Source organism: Terrapene carolina, unplaced genomic scaffold (assembly GCF_002925995.2).
Source record: "Terrapene carolina triunguis isolate 2854851 unplaced genomic scaffold, T_m_triunguis-2.0 Scaffold68, whole genome shotgun sequence".
Lineage (NCBI taxonomy): Eukaryota > Metazoa > Chordata > Testudines > Emydidae > Terrapene > Terrapene triunguis.
In genome coordinates, this window is record NW_020664419.1 from 34432204 (window position 1) to 34450811 (window position 18608).

Below are 18608 nucleotides of genomic sequence, written 5' to 3' on the forward strand. Positions count from 1 at the left end.
CTTAGAGTCATGACACTGAAGGAGTTAATATCATCGACAGAAAATGGCAGTATGTCCTTTCCATTTTAACTTGACTGAATGAGTTGCAATACCTGATGGTTGCTGTTAATAACTTCATCTTGTGAAAAACATTTTTCATTTTATTCAGGCTTGTTAGATGTCACATACTAAATAGGAAATCTCTTTTTTATTCATGCTTTGCTAAATATATATGTTTAAAAAAGAGTGTAATTTGTAATATTCCATGGAGTTTTTTTTTATAAATTAGCTTCTCCAGAACATTAACCTGTACATCAGGATGCTGTTACTAATGAAGAGAGTAATTTGCCCCCAAACTGCAGATTTCCAGTTGTCTGTCAGGGCAGTAAAGATAAAGAGTCTAAAGAGACTATAAAATTATAGCATGAAAGCTGGCTGGTACTTTCTAGCCGTTTCTTTGTGTTGCCTAGTTTGCAGGACTGTAATTATAAACTGATTACAACTAGGAAAAATGTCTCAGTTGTTCTCGACCCTGAATAGTAATTACTGTGTTATTGTGTTTCACTCCCATCCCTTTCTGCTGTTCTTTCTGAACAATACTAGACCTATTTTGATCTTTACTGTAGCTTTCAGGAAACTGAAATTACAAAATAAGTATAATCTGGCTGACATGTTTACATTGATGATTGTATTGTGAATTACATATTTAGTTATATATCTATATCTAAACGTACAGATACATTAGAATTGAGGGTGTTAAGTGAGAGAGTCACCAAAACTTCTCTGAGCTACCCTATTTCTAGAGGGTTTTTATTGTATTTGAATTTATTTGAATTTCCATCACTTCTCTCTCTTTCTGTCTCTCTGGGCCTCTGATTTAAAAACAAACTCTCAAGAAAATGAAGAAATTGTTCCACTATCTTGCATTGCAAGAGAAGGCAGTTACTTCATCTCTCCTGAAAATTAGAGTTCTCAATATGACATTCCAGACATGGTCACAATAGTGCAGTCTGAGAGCTATGAGGACAGATCCACAGCTGGCGTAAATCAGTCCAGGACTATTGACTTCAATAGAGCTGGGCTGATTTACTCCAGCTGAAGAACTTTGCCTTGACAAATGCAAGTGTTCAAAGATCATGAATCAGATCCTCCAAAAAAAGAAAAAATCTCTTCTTGCCGAGTTGGAGTAATTATGCCAATGGGAGAGCGCTCTTCCATCTAGGGTGACCAGATATCCCGATTTTTGGGTCTTTTTCTTCTATAGGCTCCTATTACCCCCCTGTTCCGATTTTTTACACTTGCTGTCTGGTCACCCTACTTCCATCGGCATAGTGCATCTTCACCAGATGCACCACAGTGGCACAGCTGCATTGGTGCAGCTGCACTGATGTAGCACTGTAGTGTAGACTTGCCCCTAGTTGTCTTTTTCTCTTACTTTCATTTGTCTAACTCTTGCCACCTGTATTGCTGAGCCCCATGGTCTGTTTTCCAAAGCTGGATTAGCTATCATGGCTGAGAATACTTTGCTTCTTTTTATCACAGTAGGTGTGGGGCTTAAAGTCAGCATGCTCCTGATGCGACAGACAGGAACAAAGAATTCTGGGGCATAGCAGTGGCAGCTGGCCAGTAGAAGAAAACAAGCTTAGGATTTCTCTGGTTGCTAGAGACAGCTGGAATAGGTGATCCCGCAGTGGGAGTTCAGGGAGCAGGACCAAACAGGATGGAAGGCTAGAATGGTGGGAAGTAAAGTGACAGGTGAAAAGAGAAGGTTGGAAATGAGACAAAGTTTCACTTGCTAAATTGGAACATGAACTGTACAAGGTGACATTTTTCTGAGGAGTTCTACAAAAGACTATTAGTAGAAGTAAAATGCATTACATGAAAGTGGCAAGACAAATTCAAAATGAGATCAGGAACAAGCTGAAAGTTGACTTTTAACCAGCTTTTGCTTAGTGTATAGTATCAGATTGACTATAGCAAGCTGTCTTTTCCTGCAGACATAAGCATCAGAAAGTCTAAAGTGGCATGTCCTTTTTCATTTGATTTCTCCATGTATCAGAAAAACCCAGTAGATTGAGGCTGTCCATAAGCTAAGACTGTATGTTTGCCTCAAGTTTACTGTGATATGTACAAGCCACTAAAGATTAGCCTTTTTGGTTCATACTAGCTCTAGAAATCATTGATAAAAATACAGCTCCAATCCAGTAATGCACTGCATGCTGGTATAGCAGTTTAAAATGGTGCAGCTGGCTATAACTCATTCTACAAGTATTGTTGGTATCAATATGCAAAATGTAACACTGTGGGTACATTGCATCAAGTGAATGATCATACTTCATTTAACAGTATTTTGTGTATTGCGCTGATTATTATTATTTATTATTAATAATGTATTTATTTGTCAAAGACCTCTGTTTTGTTAGGCATTAAACAAACCCAGAACTAAAAGACCGTCCCTGCTACATACATCTGGGTAATTTAGTTGGATAACCGGTATCAACACCTGTAAATAACCCAGACTTTTCCCTCTGCCAACCTTGCCTTTCCCCATTCACACTAAAGGTAAGGTAAGATTAAACAGAAGCCTCTTGCGTCACCAGGGCCGAGTCTAGGTTTTTTGCCTCCCCAAGCATGTGCTTGGTTTGCTGGTGCCTAGAGCCGGTCCTGCGCGTCACATTCAAATAGTCACCAAACTAAGCTTCTGGTAAACTGCTTAAAGTAGTTGATCCCAGACTGCAGAGCCCTCTCTCAAGAATGCAGTACTGGCAAAGAGCATACCAGTGAGTTTCAATACTGTTTAATTTTAGTAGCAATGCACAAGAGGTGGAAATGCAGTAACAGGGTACAGTGAGGTACAGTTTTAAGTGTTCAAATCATGTGTTATTTGAGGACATGTTGATCCATGAGCCTCTTATTCAGTGTTGCCTAATTCAGTGTGTCTCAGACAAATCATTCTCAAATTTGCTGCAAGCACTCTGCCAGCACATCATCGCCAGCCCTGAGAAACACCAACTTGCACTCTCTATCGTAAACTACATTGTTTCTAGATAATGAGCCTGATTCATCCACAAGGGAACAGGGGATGCAAAGTGACCCTTTGTGCCTGAAAGGGACAGCTGTGCCAACGAAGGGAATTCTATACCAAGACAGGGCAGGCAGCAGTACTAAGGGAGGACAGCTTAAATTTATAGTCAAGGCTCCATAAGAGCTCTGCCAGTGGAAACTGCAGGAGATGCACTGAATCAGCACATCTCCTGTTTGCCCTAGCCCTAAAGCTAAACCCTTCCCAGTCAGCTCTAATCACTTTCTGAGTGGCGTTAGCTAGCTCCAGGCCCTTTGGCAGAGCAGCATTTGTGGGTGGTTTGCACCAATATGCACCCATCTGAGCAAAATTTCTTCCACCAGAGGCATGCAGTCTGTGGCACTGAATCAAGTCCATTAGATTTAAGCCAAAAGTATAACTTTAAATAGAGATTGAAAAAAATAACTCTAATTAGAGCTGCAGAGAAATTGCAGATCTTCACTTTGTGAATATTCACATGTGAAAAACTGCCTATTTCAAAGTTTTTTGTGAAAATGTGTTAATTTGGATTGGAGATGAGTGATATTTCTCCATTTCCAGCAAAGCAGATGCATTTATTTTTGCTGCAATAAATAATGAAAGAATACCCTGGAATCATTCACAGCTCTTGTTACAAACTTTCCCATTTTGGCCTTCAAAAATTGCCTTCCTTTTTATGGAAAGCTGAGCAAAAAAAAAAAAAAAAAACACACAAAAAAACCCCAAACCCTCAGGTGAAAAGGTAGAATATTTAAATTTTCACAAAACTGTAGGGGTTTTTTATTTTTATTTTTTATTAGTTGCAACAGTGATGCTGATTTTTTCCCCACTAAGCTCCAGTTTTTATAAAATATTAAGGTCCTAGAATCAGGAGTGGGAAGATTCTGGTGCATAGAAAAGTGATCTTATAATTGTGTTTAACTGTATTTCTAAAAAAAGAACAGGAGTACTTGTGGCACCTTAGAGACTAACAAATTTATTAGTCTCTAAGGTGCCACAAGTACTCCTGTTCTTTTTGCGGATACAGACTAACACGTCTGCTACTCTGAAACCTGTATTTCTAAAGTATTGTAAATAAATATTTGTAATTTAATAATTTTTATAATTAAGTTACCAGCACCAAATGCTCCTGTTTTGTCTCCTGACAAGCACCCATCTTTCCTACTCCCATGTTCGGCCAGAGAAACCCTGGAGGGGAGAAGGGGGACCAAAAGGGACAGTTTGTCCAGGGTCCCCATTGGAGAAGGCCCTCAAGCATGTGGAATTTGAGTTAATGGCTTTGCAACTTGGCACAGAATCACTCAGGTTTGGCCCAGCCGCGCCTCTATTGACCTGAGTGGCGCTGTGCTCGGTCACAACACCATTCACTCAAATGTGGCCCAGCTACCCCTCTATCAACAGAGGGGTGGCTGGGCTAAACCTGCGTTGCATTGCAATGCTGGAGCAGGGAGCCAGGCCCAGCCCTGTTGGACAGGAGGTGTTGCTGCGGGGTGAGCATGAGACCAATCACTTTCCAACCCACCCACCCCCGCAATCCCTGAGTCTTTCATTGCCATGGCAATTTTTTTGGAAGGATAAGGAGCCTCAGTTTCAGATTCTGCCCCAGTCCTCCAAAACCTCTTTGTGGCCCTGCTTGCAGCTGACCATTTCTTCTTCATCCTTCCTTTGCTTCCTCCTGACAAAAGTACCACCTTTAATCCTCAAGTGCTTAACTCTCTCACTGCCATTTCTTTCCTCCCAAGTTGCTGAATGCAGCCATTGATTGGTGCCGTTCTCCTGGAGACCAGCTACCTTTGTATGGACTAAGCATTTATTTTAAGACAGATCAGTGACCAAATTTAGTTGTATATCCAGAGTGAGATGCTATTCTGTTCTATTTTGACTCTTTTATTGCAATTTTTGCTGAGATCCTTTGTAACAAGTTGCATTAACCACAAGCCATTGTCTCCATAACAATAGTGTGCAGTCCTGAAAGTTAATACAAACACTACGGACACTGTATTTTCTCATGGTAACCACACAATTACCGTGTGTAACTATATGTGTATACCATGGTCTCCTTTTGGATTTGAATCTCTATCCCAGTATGCGAAGGAAGCAGACACCAGTACGCAGTAGTACAGCACAGCTGTATACAATGAAGAAAAAAGAAAAAAAAAACTTAAAAACCATTGTGACGAACAGAATAAGAGAATTAAATTAGTGCTCCCTCAATCTCTCTCAGTAGTTAGAGCACTCCACTGGGATGTGGCAGTCTCATGGTTCAAGTCCCCCCTCCACCTGAGGGGAAAAAGGGATTTGTACAGGGCTTTGCTACCACTCAGGTGATTGCCCTAACCATTGGAGCTATGGGATATTCTGATGTGGGACTTCTTCAGTTTCTCCTGTTGAAGCTTTTGCACTGTGTGACTTGGTAGCTTGGGAGTTAGAGCACTCACCTGGGAGGTGGGGGAGGCAGGATCCAGTCCCCTGCTCAACTGTGAGGAGGGTTTATGAAGCCCAGTGGGGCCTGATTCTGGGATTTAGGTGCCTACAGTGGCAGTTAGATGCCTAAGTCCTTTTGTGAGTCTAGCTCAGCAGTATCTTAGCTGGATTTCTACAAAGGGGATGATCTATGTGTAGCTTTGCCATCCATATCTGTTCAAGGTGAACAATATTTATGTACATTTTGTGCCTAAAATAGGGAGAAAATACAAGGAGTCTGGCATAACTTATTTCACTCACAGTGAGAAATGGACCCAAAACTACTGAGTAGTTGGTGGAAGGGCACTAGTATTATAGTGAAGTGCGGTTAGTCCAGGTGAGATTTAGCATTAAAGTCCACCTGAATATTCTGTCTAGAATCTCTGCAAAACAGAATCGCCTCAGCCAGGAGTAGTCTACTTCTCTAGGGTTTACCAGCCATACTAAAGAGTGTTCCTAACCCATACAATCCCCTAATTACCAACCAGTGCCATTACTGTAGCCAAATGCTGCAATCTTCTTTAGTGACCCTTTCTCTGGGGGGTCTTTAATCAACTTATCTTTGCTCCCGGACAGTGTTAGTAAATGAGTTTAGCAAACCAGGCTTTCTTTCTTTCTTTCTTTCTTTCTTTCTTTCTGTTTGCTATAAAGTGGGGGGAAAAGAGCTTTGAGGTATTATTAATTAAGGCAGAATCTATTTTTAGATTGTCACAATTCAAAAACTCCTCCATCATTTCACTTCATATTTGGTTAAAAAAATTACCTCACTCCCATGCCAAACCTACCAATTTTGAGAGCAATATTCCTTTTTTTGGTAACTATTAGGGAAGGGAGATTCAACTTGAGGCTTATAATAGAAACTCAGTTACAGCAACCTAAGTTTAGAGTGATTGCTACTACTCCATAATATTCTTAAATATGACAGTTGTGAAACTTGATTCAGTTTTTATTGAAATTTATAACCCTGGGTTGAACTTTTATGTTCATAGAAGTTGCAGCAGTGATAACTGGAGAGCTAAAGAACTGTAGCACCATGATAATATAGATCCACATCAGTCAGATTAATTCAATGTGCATTAAGGCCTGGAATAAAGAAAGAATGAAAGAGGCCATGAATCATTAACACTCTTCTAAGTGTCCTGTGATATAAAATCTGCAAGACCAAGGCCCTTAATCAGAATGGAGATACAAATCTCTGATTTAAGTGTCTTTTTTTCTAGCTCAGGAATGGAGGAAACAAGATGCGATTTGGTGGTGTTTAAGTGATTATGTAAATAGTTAAGAAAGCTGCAGAGGGCATGGATTGAATTACAAGTACAATTTCACCAAATTTGATGATAGTTAGCTCTCTGGCATAATAACTGGAGAAAAACTGTAAATGCCCTCTATGATGTCAGATTTATTTTAGTGCTATGACTCCCTCCCGTGTAATCCAACTTCTTCTTTACTTTATAACCCACTCCTGCAGTGTCTCCTATGGCTTCTGTACACATTTTTGGAGTGAATATGCTGTATCAGGCACAAAGTACAGTATTTCCTACCCTAGAAATATAGAAATATATTGATAAACTCCAGGGTCACATTCCTTTTGTGAGGAATCTATTGGAGGTATCTTTCGCACTATGCCTGTAGCTCAATGGCTACAATTTACTGATAACAAGTACATTTCCATTATGTACAGTTTTAGGCACAGGGAAAGATTCTGCTGTTCTTACTCTCAATGAGTAAGTAGTACTTTACTCCCTGAGTAGTTTCCTTGAAGAAAACAGACTGTTGACTACTAATCAATGTGAATAAGAGTGGCATAGTCTGACCCACTGTAATTTCAACAATAGACAATTTATGTGTAATGCACTTCATAGATTGATTTACAATCGTTCACACTCAAGACAACGTATCAAACAGATATGGTGATGACAGACTATTATTTGAACACATTTATTATTACTAGAAATAGTATATGCATCATAGTGAATTTCCAATTTACTGATCACTCTTCTTCACTGCATTTCAACAGTTGGTAGGATATGATAGATGCAGGGGTTTGGAATACACCAAGGGTTATATTCTCGTTTATTATGATTAAGACTAAAATTTTTTCATGTGACTTAGTAAAAGTCATGAACAGGTCATGGGCACTAAACAAAACAAAATGGAGCCTGTGACCTGTCCATTACTTTACTAAAAATAACCGGGGGCCAGGCTAGGTTGGGGGGAGGACTGGATTTCCATGGAGGGGGAGACTGACAGGCCGAGCCCCCCGCCATGGCAGGGGGCACAGCACCGACTCCAGTGGCTGCAGCGGGGGTTGCAGCTATCGGAGGGGACACAGCCTTGTGACGTTATTGATATAATCTGGGACCATATAGATCATTGTTGCAACCAAGGTCCTTTTACTGGGGTCTTGGTTTTCATAACCATTTGTCCCCATAACGAGTGGCACTGGTGGTAATACTGGGAAACTGGAGTGTCTAAGGAGATTGCTTGTGAGACTTGTGGTTAGCCAGTGGGGTGAGACCGAAGTCCTCTTAGTCTGGCTGGTTTGGTTTGCCTTAGAGGTGGAAAAAACCCCAGCCTTGGGCTGTAACTGCCCTGTTTGAGCAATTTGTCCTGAGTTGGCACTCTCAGTTGGGTTCCGCCAGAACCGCATTGTCACAAGCCCTTGCTCCAGAGCTTGCCCATCTGTGGGATAGGGGTGCGTAGCCAGAGGGACGCCATGGCGCTGGGGCGCACAGCCCCGGCTGCAGCCTCACCAAGCCCAGGATGCCGCAGGGCTAGGTTGCACGGCCCTGGCTGTAGCCCCCACCAAGCCCAGTCCCAGCTGCAGCCCCTGGTGGAAGCCGCAGGGCTGAGGTGTGCAGCCCGAGCTGCATCCTCCGCCAAGCCTGGGAAGCCGGGTCCTGAGTTCTGCAGGGTCCTGATTGCAGCCAGCCCCAGTTGCAGGGCAGGGGCACACAGTCCCCCCTCCTCCTCCTGAAGCCCTAGACGTCACGGAGGTCCAGCAAAGTCACGGAATCCATGACTGCCGTGACCTCCATGACTAAATCGTAGCCTTAATTATGATCAATCTAATCAGCGGTTTAGTGTTTTGGGGGCTGCAGTTAACAATGAAGGCAGATAACTAGAAAAGGGGAAACCTTCAGAGAGTCTTAGGGCAGGTCTTCACTACGGGGGGGGTCGATTTAAGATACGCAAATTCAGCTACACGAATAGCGTAGCTGAATTCGACGTATCACAGCCGACTTACCCCGCTGTAAGGACGGCGGCAAAATCGACCTCCGCGGCTTCCCGTCGACGGCGCTTACTCCCACCTCCGCTGGTGGAGTAAAAGTGTCGATTCGGGGATCGATTGTCGCGTCCCGACGAGACGCGATAATTCGATCCCCGAGAGGTCGATTTCTACCCGCCGATTCAGGCGGGTAGTGTAGACCTAGCCTCAGAAAGTGAAGAGAACCTGAAAAAAATAAATGATCACGTCAGTGATGAGACTTGAATTCCTGTGGATTTCTACATGATTACAAAATGTGAAACTGTTAATAATGTCACATACAGTATTAAAAACAATAAAAGCTATGAGTCTAGAAGTACGCTATGTTAACTAAACTACTGTATATACTGCTAACTAGAACTGATCAAGAATTTTTCAACAGGACTTTATTGGAATATGCTAATTTATCAAAATGAAAACTTTTTGAAGGAAAGGTTGGTTTTGATGAATTTTTCAGCTTGAACTTTTGAAATGGTTGAAACATTTCATTTTGACATTTTTTGAAATGAAAAAAATCTGTTTTTCTGATTTCAAATGACATTTGGTTTTGAAATTTAAGCTAATTATAGTACAAAAATAAAAATAAAAAAAATAGTCAAAATAGAAATGAAAAGTTTCAAAATTACCCAAGGGAAACATTTTGCTTGACTTGAACTGATTTTAATATTAGGTTCATAAATATTTTTGAGATTTTGACTTTTTGTCCTGATTCAGAATAGGGAAAATGTTTGAAATCTTAAAAATGTTCGCAGGATGGGAAAACCATTTCCTGTCCTCTTCTACTGTGAAGTGTTCTCACAGTCTATTATTTGGTGGGATAGCACAAGCAGGCACAATCTCTAAAAAAATAAAAGTTACAGCAGACACAAGTTCATTAAATCAAAGAACCACATCTATTGATTGATGGAGAATACTCAGTCCGTTCACATCCTTCTGCTTGCATTGCTGTTACTTTCCCAATTTTCCCTCTCAACAAGTCAGGAAAAAACAAATCCAACCCTTAACTTCCTTTCAGAATTGCTTCTTATTTGGCATCCTTCCTATGTGAAGGAGCCAGCACTTTTAGAGGCTATTTGTGAACTTCGTCATCCACTCAGGCAACATACTAACTCTGTTACGATATATTCTGTTAGAAAAAACAAACAAAATTATCATCACCTTAATATCTGAACAACTTAATATGCTAGCCTACATTATATTATTTAGTCCAAGTTGTATTTGCTTTGTTATCTATATGAAGATAAAGCTCTGCAGTCCTCTTGAGTTCTATGGGAATTTTCCCTGAATATACAGTGCAAGATCACAAATTGTAGAGCTTGTTAATGAAATTATTAAAAAATTCTGCTGCAAGATTTATAGTGTTGTATTCTTTCATTAAGGCTCTATTATATGTAGAAAGATGCTCTGTAAACCTTAGTTTCTAGCTATAAATGAAAATGTTGTAACTTGATACCCATGGATAAATAAAAATAATGTTTGATAATAATGACTACTAAAGATATGACTTTTTTGTGGGCGGTTGCCATATTTGTAGCATTGACGATATGCACCATTTTACAGCTATACATTAACATTTACTTTGGGAAGTACAGCATAATCAAATTTTACAGCCAATTAAGTTGATGAGTCACTGTCATCTTTGTAAATTACTGTTTTAGATGTTTGAGAATGCTAGAAAGAGAAAACTGGTGAAACTATCAAGAAGAATGACCTGAACATAAACCTGATTTGCAATTTTCCTCTTGCACTTAATTATGGAAAGCATAGAGCTTTGGTGTAAAATATTTGGTTTAAGAGCTACTTGCTAAAGATCTTTAGCATCTTTGAAACAGAGTAATCCTGTTATGTCATTCTCCCACCTTTTAATTAAGAAAACACATAAAGTACTACTAAAATAATAAAACTGTTTCTAAATGTATGGTGGTAAAGTGATTTATGACCACATATTTATGAGGAATAAAAATGAAAGATTATAGCAAATAGGGGCTGTTTATATAAATCCCATGTGCACTGATGAGAAACTAGATCTCTGAATAATGAACATTCATAATCTAAGATAGGAGAATAGGACTACATATTTTTCTTTAATTGTTTAGCAAAAAGAAAGTTTGCTGTTTGCACATTTGTGCCATTGATTTAGTTGCATAAATGTTTGTGAATTTCAATGTTTTATGCCCTAATATTTATTTCTAGAGCATAAATTTTAAATGTGCATGCTTGAGTATTTGCAAGGAAGAGCTTGTAAACACATCCAGTCAGAGAACAGGTGCAGTACCATGTGATTTACCCCTCAAATCACTAAGTAACACAGCTTGGAAAATGTCTATCCGATAGCTTACAATCAATCCAAAACGTGCCCCAAATGTATGTTATTTCAAAGAACTAGTACCTTTGCAGAAATTACAATGTTCTCACTAACATTCCATTTGTAGATAAAGAAGGTAGTGAGCTGGTTTTCAGAGGTACTGGGTACCCACATTTCCCACACAAGTCTATTGACTGACTGAATATGCTGGTAATTAACAGATCTCTGGATGAAATCTTGGCCCCATTGAAGTCAGTGGGAGTATTGCCATTGATGTCAGTGATCTAGGATTTCACCCTGGTATTTGGTGAAATTCTAATTCCTTTGATGCCAATGGCAAAATTTCAATAGACTTCATGACGTCTTGATATCTACTTAAGTTAACTAATTTTCCCTTCCATTTTTTGCTAATTCTTGCTTAAAATATCAATCTCTGTCTAAGACATAGAAATCATAGAAATGTACGACTGGAAGGGACCTCAATAGGCCATCTAGTCCAGTCCAGTGCACTGTGGCAGGACTAAGTATTATCTAGATCTAGACCATCCATGACAGGTGTTTGTCTATCCTGTTCTTAAAAACCTCCAATGACGGAGATTCCCACAACTTCCTAGATAATTTGTTCCAATGCTTAACTACTCTTACAGTTACGAAGTTTTTCCTAATCTCTAACCTAAATCTCCCTTGCTGCAGTTTCAGCTCATTACTTCTTGTCCTGTGCTCAGTGGTTAAGGAGAACAATTTATCATGCACCTCTTTATAATAACCGTTTACACATTTGAAGACTGTTATCACATCCCCCCTCAGTCTTCTCATCTCCAGACTAAACAAACCCAGGATTTTTCATTTTTTCCTCATTGGTCATGTTTTTTAGACCTTTAATCATTTGTGTTGCTGTCCTCTGGACTTTCTTGAATTTGTCGATATCTTTTCTGAACTGTGGTGCCCAGAACTGGACAAAATACTCCAGTTGAGACCTTATGATTGCTGAGTGGAGTGGAAGAATTCATTCTTGTGTCATGCTTACAACATTCCTGTTAATAAATCACAGAATGATGTTTGGGTTTTACAGTATTACACTGTTAACTCATATTTAGTTTGTGATCCATTATAAACCTCAGATCTTTTTTTGCAGTACTCCTGCCTAGGCAGTCATTTCCCATTTTGTATTTGTGCAATTGAGTATTCCTTCCTAACAGTAGTACTTCGCATTGTCCTTATTGAATTTCATCCTATTTATTTCAGATCATTTCTCTAGTTTGTCAAGATAATTTTGAATTCTAATTCTGCCCTCCAAAGTACTTGCAACCCTTCCCAGCTTGGTATCACTCACAAACTTTATACATGTATGCTGTATGCCATTATTCAAATAATTTGTGAAGCTATTGAATAGAACCGGATTTTGGACAGATCCCTCTGGGACCCCACTCAATATTCCCTTCCAGCTTAATTTTGAACCATTGATAACTATGCTCAGTGTATGCTTTACACTTTACCAGTTGCACACCTACCTTATAGTAGGTTTGTTTAGGCTATATTTCTCTGGTTTGTTTGTGAGAAGGTCATGTGACACAATATCGAACGCCTTACTAAAGTTGAGATATATCACATCTGCTGCTTCCCCCCATCCACAAGGCTTGTTACCTTGTCAAAGAAGGATATTAGGTTGGTTTGACATGATTTGTTCTTGAAAAATGCATGTTGACTGTTACTTATCACCTTATTTTTTCTAGGTGCTTAGAAATTGATTGTTTGTTTCCTCCATTATCTTTCTGGGTACCAAAGTGAAGATGACTGCTCTATAATTCCCTGGATTGTCGTTATGCTCCATTTTATAGATAGGTACTATATTTGCCCTTTTCTAGTCCTCTGGGAACTTTCTCATCCTCCATGAGTTCTCAAAGATAATCGCTAATGGCTCAGAAATCTCTTCAGCCAGTTCACCAAGTATTCTAGGATGCATTTCAGCAGCCTCTGCATATTTTAAGACATGTAACTTGTCTAAGTAATTCTTAATTTGTTCTTTTCCTGTTTTATCCTTAAATGCTATCCCATTTACACTGATGTTCACTATGTTAGTCATCCAATCACTGCTAACTTTTCTGGTAAAAATTGAAACAAAAAAGGCATTTAACACTTTGGCCATTGCTGCATTTTCTCTTATTGTCTTTCCCTCCTCACTGAATTATGGGCCTACCCTGTCTTTGGTCTTCCTTTTGTTTCTAATGCATTTATAGAATCTTTTCTTGTTACCCTTTATATTCCTTGCTAGTTTGATCTCATTTTGTGCCTTGGTCTTTCTAACTTTATCCCTACTTGCTTGTTTTTTATATATATATAAAATATATATATAAAATATATATTTTATAAGGATATATATTCATCCTTTGTATTTTGACCTAGTTTCCACTTTTTGTATGACTCTTTTTTGAGTTTCAGGTCACTGAATATTTTTTGGTTAAGTCAGGGTGGTCTCTGACCATACTTGCTATCTTTCCTTCTCATTGGGATAGTTTGCTCTTATGCGCTTAATAATATCTCTTTAAAAAACAGCCAGTTCTCCTGAATTCTTTTTTCCCTTAGACTTGCTTCCCATGGGCTCTTGCCTACTAATTCTCTGAATTTGCTAAAGTTGGCTTTCTTGAAGTCCATTGTCTTTATTATGTTGTTTTCCCTCCTACCATTCCTTAGAGCAGGGGTGCTGGAACAATTTGTATAGTGGAGGTTCTGAGATCCATTGAATCAAACTGTAAACCCTGTATATGATGGAAACCACTTCAAGCCAGGAAGTGTGGCAGCACCCCCAGCACTCCTTGTTCTTGCACCTATGCCTTAGAGTCATGAACTTCATGATCACTTTCACCCAAGCGGCCTTCCACCTTCAAATTCTCAACTAGTTCCTCCCTGTTTGTCAGAATCAAATCTAGAATAGTCTCTCCCCTAGTTTGCTTTCTCCACCTTCTGAAATAAAAAATTATCTCCAGTGCATTCCAAGAACTTGTTGGATAATCCGTGCTCTGCTGTATTATTTTCCCCACAGATGTCTCAGTCGCTGAAGTCCCCCGTCACCACCAAGTCCTGTGTTTTGGATGATTTTGTTAGTTGTTTAAAAAAACATCATCCACCTCTTGTTCTCGGTTAGGTGTGCTCTGCCCATCCTAACCACCCATACCTCAAGCTGCTTCATGTGACCCATGTGTGGCACTCATTTGGTCTGAATTTTTTTCTATGGAAAATAAAGGCTTTATGAGAAAAAGAAGCAAACAAATTAGAATAAGATACATGATTCTCAATTTGAGGAATAACTTAGTGTTAAATATAGGGAAAAGACCTCAAAATAGGCTTTCTTAAACACAGAGACAGATGGCAGCAGCACTTGGCAAATATTCACCTTCTTTTCAACATGTTTAAATAATGTTTATCAAACAATAGATGTAGATAAAAATCAAGGTATTCACTAAATTTCATTTAAACCAGAATGGCAGGCTGCTGTAAAAGTGTCCTATAAATAACAGTAACCAGCTGTTCAATGGGAGTCAGTAAGCCAGAAAGAGAGATTTTTGGAAATACAAATCTATATATTTTTTCTATTTTTCTCATAATCAAATATTTTCTCCTCTTTCCCAGCCCAGAACTCAATATAAAGTTTATAAACCTGGCTTAGTAAATAATGATTAGAGGTAAAACCAGATGGCCATATTTTATCTTGTTTAATGTGTTCCACTGATGGATATCTGGGCTCTAATTTGATCGATCAATTGACTCTAATTGTTTATGATGTACTCTAGGAATGCACATAGGATTATGCACATACGCACAAGCACAAAGTGATCTGACTCTTTTTTTTCTTTCTTTTCCATAGGCTTAGAAAGAATTGCAAGAGATTCAGCCTATGAGCAAGAAGGAAAGGTCCAGTTTGTAATTGATGCTGTATATTCCATGGCCTATGCACTACATAGCATGCATAAAGAGCTCTGTCCTGGATATATTGGTCTGTGTCCAAGGATGAGCACGATTGATGGTAAAGAGCTACTTAGTTATATCCGGGCTGTAAACTTTAACGGTAAGTTATAAGCATTTTTTTCTTCTTCTCTAAATACTTCAGAAGTGACAGGATTTCTTCTATATATAGGACACTTTCAGGCACAGTGGAAAACACAGGATTAGAAGCAGTTCTCTTTTTAATCAGAAGTGTGAATTTTTCCACCTGCTTTGAAACCCCATCGTAACATTAAGCTGCCGCTAAAAGAGGCAGACGTTTAAAAATAAGAATCTGTCAATCACGCTATTCTGGTGGAAAACTGCTATTATAGAAACAACTGGAGAACTCATGCAGTCCTATTGACAGATTAAATTCCTGTGATGGTGCTTCTTTGTGCATTTGTTAGGGAATGAGTTGTAGAAAATGTCTTTTTGCAAATTATTTTCTTTTAAAATCAGTTTAATGATTTTCCTACAATAGTGAATAATTTGGAGGTTGCTTTGTATTTACATATGTAAAACTTGATTAAATAATTGCTATGTGTTCTGGGTCCTGTTCTATGTCATTGGTTTTGATTCAGTGATTTAGTCAATTTTAAGCCATGCAGGGTGCTAAAAAAAACAAACAAAAAAAAACCCAACAAAAACCATCACCACAACAACCTACACTGCATAAACTGCTATGCAGCTGGGATCTGCCTGCTGGAGAAATATAGTTACGGTTGCTTATGCCGCTGTCAGAAGAGGCTATTAAAGAATATACTTAATTTATAGGTATTAAATTGAAAAGAGCAGAACATACTTCATGCAAAACAAAGTTACTGAAAATGTATGTTCTTCATGAAAGTCATAATTGTTGTAGATTACATCTGTCATTATTTTCAGATGAATTGATACAGTATTCTTTACTGGATCCCCCCCACACCCCATGCACACCCCCATTTGGCTGTAATCCACATACCAGACATGCCTCCTAACCATACGCAGAGTAGCACTGTCTATCACAATGTACTCCAATGACCTCAGCTGCCAGCCTTTTATAAAACAGCACAAGGTCATTTTCAATTTAGCTTCCAAGTGGAAGCTGTTTTTGCTTCAGGTAATAAACCAGACCATTTGGTTGATGTGAATATTGTCCGTAGTTTGCAATATATTTATGCTTTCCCAAAAGATTTTTTCTTTCATCCTATGACATTTCCTTGAACAGGGAATCCCTGTCTAATTCAAGTGGGTTTGAATGATTCTTTAATGATTTTAAAGAAAACCTTGAGCAAAATAGGTAACTGACAAACGGGGAATGTTATGATGACAAAGTATGCAGCATATTGTAAGTTTGCAATGATGTTTCCGATGTTTCCAATAAATATTCTTTTGTATTTAAGTTGTTAAGGCATAAAGAAAGTGATCCATTTTCATTTGGTTGGTGTAGAAGTTTAGCATAAAAAGCTAAGGTGTACAGTTTATTTCAAACCACTCTCACCCTAAAGATTGATGAATTTGATTAATACCTGTCGTGATTTCTCTGGTCTGCTGTAACTGTTGCTGTAAATACAAGGAGATGAAACGTGTAGTAAGAGGAGGCGTGTTTTATAAGTATCATGATGGACTCTGATGAGTACATTTTATCTTTTTTTTACATTAGTGATTTATCAGAAGTGGGAAAAAAATGCAGATGAGGTCAATTTTTCAAACCCTAAGAAATACTTGTGTTAATTAATCCCTTATATTGGTTTAGTCCACATACTCTATTAAAGGTAAACTGCACTTTTCAGTCCTTTGGTCTGTGGAACTCATACTGAGGTCAGACAAACAGTGTGCAGCAGAATCTGAGGACCAAATTCAGCCTCTTCCCTAGCTGTAGAGTTCCCCTAGGAAGTGGAATTGATGTGGTTCTGAGGGTACTGTGCAGGGGAAAGGTGGACACAAGACTGTGTGGGCCACGACCAGAAGACTTGTTCTTGTATGGATCTTTCCATCGTTTAACTGTTGTGGTGATGGTAGTAGGGAAAGTTGAATAAGGGCCTGAAGCAGCTACAACCATTGGTCTGGAGAAGATACGGGGAAAGCAGTGGACGTGATATACCTTGACTTTAGCAAAGCTTTTGATACTCCCACAGTATTCGTGCCAGCAAGTTAAAGAAGTATGGATCGGATGAATGGACTATAAGGTGGATAGAAAGCTGGCTAAATTGTCAGGCTCAATGAGTAGTGATCAATGGCTCGATGTCTAGTTGGCAGCCGTTATCAAGCAGAGTACCCCAGGGTTCGGTCCTGGGGCCGGTTTTGTTCAACATCTTCATTAATGATCTGCATGATGGGATGGATTGCACCCTCAGCAAGTTCGCAGATGACACTAAGCTAGGGGGAGATGTAGATATGCTGGAGGGTAGGGATAGGGTCCAGAGTGACCTAGACAAATTGGAGGATTGGTCCAAAAGAAATCTGATGACGTTCAACAAGGACAAGTGCAGAGTACTGCACTTAGGATGGAAAAATCCCATGCACTGCTACAGGCTGGGGACTGACTGGCTAAGCGGCAGTTCTGCAGAAAAGGACCTGGGGATTACAGTGGACGAGAAGCTGGATATAAGTCAACAGTGTGCCCTTGTTACCAAGAAGGCTAACAGAATATTGTGCTGCATTAGTAGAAGCATTGCCAGCAGATCGAGGGAAGTGATCATTCCCCTCTATTCAATACTGGTGAGGCCACATCTGGAGTATTGCATCCAGTTTGGGCCCCCCACTACAGAAAGGATGTGAACAAATTGGAGAGAGTCCAGCGGAGGACAACGAAAATGATTAGGGGGATGGGGCACATGACTTATGAGGAAAGGCTGAGGGAACTGGGCTTATTTAGTCTGCAGAAGAGAAGAGTGAGGGGGGATTGATAACAGCCTTCACCTATCTGAAGGGGGGTTCAAAAGAGGATGGAGGTAGGCTGTTCTCAGTGATGGCAGATGACAGAACAAGGAACAATGGTCTCAAATTGCAGTGGGGTAGGCCTAGGTTGGATATTAGGAAAATCTATTTCACTAGGAGAGTGGTGAAACACTGGAATGAGTTACCTAGGGAGGTGGTGGAATTTCCATCCTTAGAGGTTTTTAAGACACGCTTTGACCAAGCCCTGGCTGGGATGATTTAGTTGGTGTTGGTCCTGCTTTGAGCAGGGGGTTGGACTAGATGACCTCCTGAGGTCTCTTCCAACCCTGATATTCTATGATTCTGTTAAGTCTCAGTCACTGGAAAAGCTCCAGAGCCTCTGTAGAAGGTACCTGGCTCTTCCCTACATGCATGTAGGATGCTGAGCTCTCACTTTGACCAGTAACACATCTCAGACACCTTCATGGACCTTCTGTTGTGGCTGAGAGATATGTACATGTGAAACATTATAGTCTGAACTACAAGAATTTAAATGTAACAAAGTGCCCATGCCAGTAAGTGCAAAATAAATGTGCATGTGCACTTCCATTGGAATTGCTAACTTCAATATACCATTGCATTAAAACTCTTGATTCTAGAAAGTTTAGAAATAAATGTTGGAGTTGGTCATA

At 39.5% G+C, this 18608-nt stretch overlaps 1 protein-coding gene across 1 annotated transcript in view; it reads left to right on the forward strand.

Moving 5' to 3' along the window:
* The window catches only part of GRM8 (glutamate metabotropic receptor 8), a 470840-nt gene that overhangs the window by 274674 nt on the left and 177558 nt on the right, over window positions 1-18608 (forward strand). Inside the window, exon 6 of the mRNA XM_024196844.1 lies at window positions 14939-15139. Coding sequence (XP_024052612.1) covers window positions 14939-15139 — 201 coding nt within the window. The remainder of the gene's footprint in view (window positions 1-14938; window positions 15140-18608) is intronic.